Source organism: Musca domestica, unplaced genomic scaffold (assembly GCF_030504385.1).
Source record: "Musca domestica strain aabys unplaced genomic scaffold, Musca_domestica.polishedcontigs.V.1.1 19, whole genome shotgun sequence".
NCBI classification, from domain to species: domain Eukaryota; kingdom Metazoa; phylum Arthropoda; class Insecta; order Diptera; family Muscidae; genus Musca; species Musca domestica.
Window position 1 is genome coordinate 215020 of NW_026712245.1, and position 4812 is coordinate 219831.

Genomic DNA, 4812 nt, shown 5'->3' on the forward strand with positions numbered 1-4812 from the left:
AATCGAACAAAGTCAACCTAAAACTACTAAACTACTTTCTTCCCCTACGAAGAAGCAAGCCGATGACTTAAGCCATTCAAATAAGCGCTTTATGTATTCCCACCTTTACTAATTAAAAACCAACATACTCTTTGATGTATCGTAATGTGTGAATCCCCCTTTTTCCCACAGCTGTAAAGAAAAACAAACAGCTGTTTGTGTGTTGTTGCCTTCTTCCATTCTTCCTAGTTGGCGATTTCCTCTCTTCCTTCATTCGCATTAACAAAAAAAAAGTTTGTTTGGACGTTGATTGGACTTGTTTGGACAAAAAAATGATAATTTACGGGGTGTATATAGTCAGCAAATCGGGTGGTCTGATCTTCAATTTGGACAACAATGTGCCGCGGATAGAACACGAGAAAACCTTTACCTATCCACTGGATCTGATGTTGGATTACAATCCCAAGAAAGTCAGTGTGGCCTTTAATCGTAAAGATGGGATAAATGGTAAGGATTTACATGGAATACATGTATAAGGTTAATATATCCTTCATTCCCTTGCAGTTGGTCATGTTTTGGTTGCGGTGAATGGTACCCAAGTAAATGGTGCCACGCTGGAAGATGGCCGCGATGTAAAGGAAGTCTTGGAGAATGCCGAAAATTATCCATTGAATCTAAAATTTAGCCGTCCCAAGATGACAACAAATGAAAAGATCTTTTTGGCCAGTATGTTCTATCCACTCTTTGCCATAGCGAGTCAATTGAGTCCTGAACCGAAAAGTTCAGGCATTGAGACACTGGAAACGGATTCCTTTACGTTGCATTGTTTCCAAACATTGACGGGCGTCAAGTTTATTGTTATCAGTGAGACGGGTTTAAGTGGCATGGATATTTTGCTAAGAAAAATCTATGAACTCTATTCAGATTATGCCCTGAAGAATCCTTTCTATTCGCTGGAAATGCCCATACGTTGTGAGCTGTTTGATAATAAGTTACAGGCATTATTAGATTTAGTTGAAAAAACGGGGACATTAAATTTGGACAAATAAATGATAGAGTATTTATATTGAGATGATGTGTTCGTGTGCATTTTAATTAATTGCTTTGTATATTAGTAATACGACGATGTGTATTTATAAAGTATTTATTTCCATTCCATGCAAAACAAAATAAAGAAGCGTTTGCACAGACAATATGAAGAAAAAGAGGTGGTTTTCTGTTTCCACAATCATTGCCTTGACAAACTTTGCAAGATATCAAGAGAATAATCCCTCCGACTCCAGATTTGGGAGTAATCTAAACAAGTTATTATTCGGGCCTCATAGTAATAACGGGCTTAGACCCTATGTCTCTTTGGACCAAATCTGTTTCTGGACATTTGGATTCGATCTAGCGATGTCCGTGAGTCCATCTGTCTGTCTTACTGGATGGTGCGCACGATAACTCTCGAATGTAGTATCCGATTTGGTCCAAACTTGGTACATCGTAATATTATTGTCAAACTCCACTCCATTAAGTACCTTCCCCAAAAAAGGTCGGAATTAAAAAAAATATTTTACTGCTCAGAAAGAGAAAGGATAATCTAATTTTGCTTCATGTTTGCAAATCGTAATATTTGCATCAGTGTTAAATCAGGTGCGAAAATGGACAACATTAGTCCACTCCATTAGGTACCTCCACTCTAATAAAATGTGATGTAAGAGACCGATTGCCCTCAAATTAGACACATCACAATATTTTTATTAGCCCAAGGTCTGCTATGAAGATGGAATATATCAGTCCACTCCTTCTGGTACTTCCCCCACAAAGGGTCAAAATTTTGAATATTCATGAAGCTCATAATACGCATAATACGTGAAATTAACATACGATTCCATTCAGACTTCGCACGCCTCAATTATTTCTATCAAGACAAAATCTGTTACGAAGATGGTAGAGATCGGACCATTCCTTCCGGTACCTGCCCCACAAAGGGTCAACATTGTAAATTTAATTAAATTACCAAAACGATTATAAAATGCGAAAGAAGCCTCTGGTTCTCTTCATATTTCACACATCTCATTATTACTAACACAAGATCTGCTACGAAAATGGAATATATCAGTCCACTTCTTCCGGTTACCTCTCCCACAAAGGGTCAAAATTTTGAATATCCATGAAGCTCATACAACGCGAAATTAACACCCGATTCTATTCAGACGTGGTACATCTCAAAATTTCTATCAACATAAGATCTTCCAGGAGAAGAGTTTTGGTTCTTCCAGGAGAAGAGCTGTAGCTTTTCTGGGAGAAGTGCTTCTATAAGAATGGTAAAATAGCCAAGCTATCGAAATTTTAGAAATAGGTACTTTTTCTTGTGTTTTACTCGCCTACCGTACCGTAGCGTTTTTAATTCTAAAATTGTCTACTTTGCGTGGAAGTTCAATTTTTATACACGAAAACAGTCTAAAGATGAGAATGCATAAATTAATGAAATATATTGAATGGCTTAAGTCATCGGCTGGCATCCTCGGAAAAGAAGAAAGGAGCAAAGGGCCAAAATCGAACTCCTTAGTCCCTCTACGAAGAAGCAGGCGGATGACTTAAAGCCAGCCAAAAAAGCTTTTATGTACTTTCACCTTAGCTCTATCTCTAGAATTGATAAAAAATTTTCTCAACAGTGTATACCCAACTTAAATAACGGACAAATTGACAGTGACATTCATTTTACGATACGTCGCCACTAATTTATGAGACCAAGCATCCAAATTGACACAACGTACAAACAGCTGTTCTTGACACCACCAACCAACCAATTTAATCTGTTCTGTGTATATTTTCTTGGAAAGATAGAGTTTCTAACACACAAGTGCTCCCAAAAATAAGCAAAATAAGCTGCTTCTTCTGAAGGCCAATATATTCTACACCGTCAACAGTTTAACGATAATTCCGTCAAAGTGGAGAAAATGGGCTCAGATGACACCAGCACCAATTCGAGTGAGGCCTTCGATCGGGGAGATCGCATACAAAAGGGATTCCAAATAAACTATATGATTTTACGTGATGCCGATACGGGAAAGGTTATATGGCAGGAAAACAAAGATTTCTCATCGCCAGATGTGGAACATGAGGCCAAGGTGCCCGTGAAAATACTCGACTTGCGGGCTGTATCGAGAGAAATCAATTTCAGTACAATTGAGGCCATGGAAAACTTTCGTTTGGATCAAAAGGTACTCTTCAAGGGACGCATAATGGAGGAATGGTTCTTCGAAATGGGTTGGGTGGGTGCGAACACCACAAATACCTGGCAATCGACCATTGAAGCAGCACCCGAATCACAAATGATGCCTGCCAAGGTTCTAAATGGTAATGTCACCATTCAAACCAGTTTCTATGACAACGATACACTCATCACCAAATCTGTGGTACGACTTTACTACATATAGACAGTTTCTCAGTGACCTCGACAATGTTGATTACACCAACAACAACAACAACAGCAACATCAATCACAACAACAACACTACATTGCCTGCTCATTATAACAACCAAAAAGACAAAAGCGGACATCTCCTCCACGTTATAAAAAAAAAACCAAATCAATTTACAACAACAACAGCCCACACAATAATTACGAAATTTTATTTCTGCTTTATAATATTATTTCATTTCATTGATTATTTGATCTCTCTCCCACAACAAAAAAACAAAAAAAAACATTTTTTGTTGGTCAGTTTAATGACATTTGGAATGTGCATTCACTGAGGAGATACCACAAAAACATACATATTCACCTACTGCGGGGTTATGTTCTGGAAATTGAAATAACAACGACATACCAACAACATAAATTAACAAGCAGCCAAACGGTTGGAAGAAGAAGTAATGAAATTGTTAAGCATTTCTAATTTAAAATTACTAAATATTTATTTATAAACAGTAATAATAACAATATGTCTTAAAATCTATACATTAACACTTTGCATACACACGCACACACAAACAAATAATTTAGAACTCTATGTGTGTATGTATTTTTATTTTTAAAACATTTGTGTTGCATTTCTTGAATATTTAGGTATTTAGACGGAAGATGCCGTCATAAACATAAAAAACGAATGAACGATTCTGTTTAATGTACTTTAGATATTTTTTTGTTCAGCGTTTTTTCAACATTTAATTCAGCTATTGTATTAATATAAGCAATAATCCTAGATAAATAACGTGTTATAAGAATTTACCATATACATAAGTGTATACAAATATTTATTTTTAATATTTAATTTTATTAAACAAATTAACGCTTGTTTTTAATATTACTAATACGTTTTAAATGAAATATAAAAAAAGAAACGAAATTCTGTTAACCAAAAATATTTGAATATCTTCTTTCATCTTTTATGGTGCAGATATCATGGGCAAAGGGGCAGCAGGTGGTATACCTGACTGACTACCAGCAGAGGACAATACCGAATCTTAGTCAAATAGTTTACAAAATGTCACGAAACCTTCTCAGAAGGTAGAAGTATTCTTATACTCTCCACCATGAAGGTGAGGAGAAGAAAGGATATAAGGATAGAAGAAAAGGTATATCTACATCAATAAAAGTGTAAAGTAATTGACTGATCGACTAACTGACTTAAGGATTCATCAACACCCAGACCAAACGACTGAAGCTAGAATCTTGAAATTTTGGGTGAGGGTCACTTTTCGTCCGAAGGGGTCAGAAAAGGCTGGGTTTTTGGAAATTCGTACTAGAACGGTACGAAAAGTACTATATATTATACCCCTTGTATTGGACGAACCAGTAGATCTGCAACTCTTAAATTCGGAAAAAGGGTCATTAATGGAGTT

The 4812-nt window shown here is 36.3% G+C and overlaps 2 protein-coding genes across 2 annotated transcripts; both read left to right on the forward strand.

Moving 5' to 3' along the window:
* Positions 1-233: 233 nt before the first annotated feature.
* LOC101898720 (trafficking protein particle complex subunit 4) lies at positions 234-1030 on the forward strand. The gene is made up of 2 exons (XM_005184872.4): positions 234-486; positions 544-1030. Exons 1-2 carry the CDS (start codon positions 312-314, stop codon positions 1026-1028), a joined length of 660 nt encoding a protein of 219 aa, XP_005184929.1. The 5' UTR covers positions 234-311; the 3' UTR covers positions 1029-1030.
* A 1711-nt stretch (positions 1031-2741) lies between these two features.
* Positions 2742-4326, forward strand: LOC101898885 (probable cGMP 3',5'-cyclic phosphodiesterase subunit delta). Its single transcript, XM_005184873.4, has one exon. It carries the CDS (start codon positions 2925-2927, stop codon positions 3402-3404), a length of 480 nt encoding a protein of 159 aa, XP_005184930.1. The 5' UTR covers positions 2742-2924; the 3' UTR covers positions 3405-4326.
* Positions 4327-4812: the final 486 nt, after the last annotated feature.

What these genes read in the sequence shown, in the direction of transcription:
- LOC101898720 (XM_005184872.4), top strand. Translation starts at nt 312, where the DNA reads ATGATAATTTACGGGGTGTATATAGTCAGCAAATCGGGTGGTCTGATC. An exon ending in TCGTAAAGATGGGATAAATG is followed by an intron (nt 487 to 543) that starts GTAAGGATTTAC and finishes ATTCCCTTGCAG; the next exon opens with TTGGTCATGTTTTGGTTGCG.
- LOC101898885 (XM_005184873.4), top strand. Translation starts at nt 2,925, where the DNA reads ATGGGCTCAGATGACACCAGCACCAATTCGAGTGAGGCCTTCGATCGG.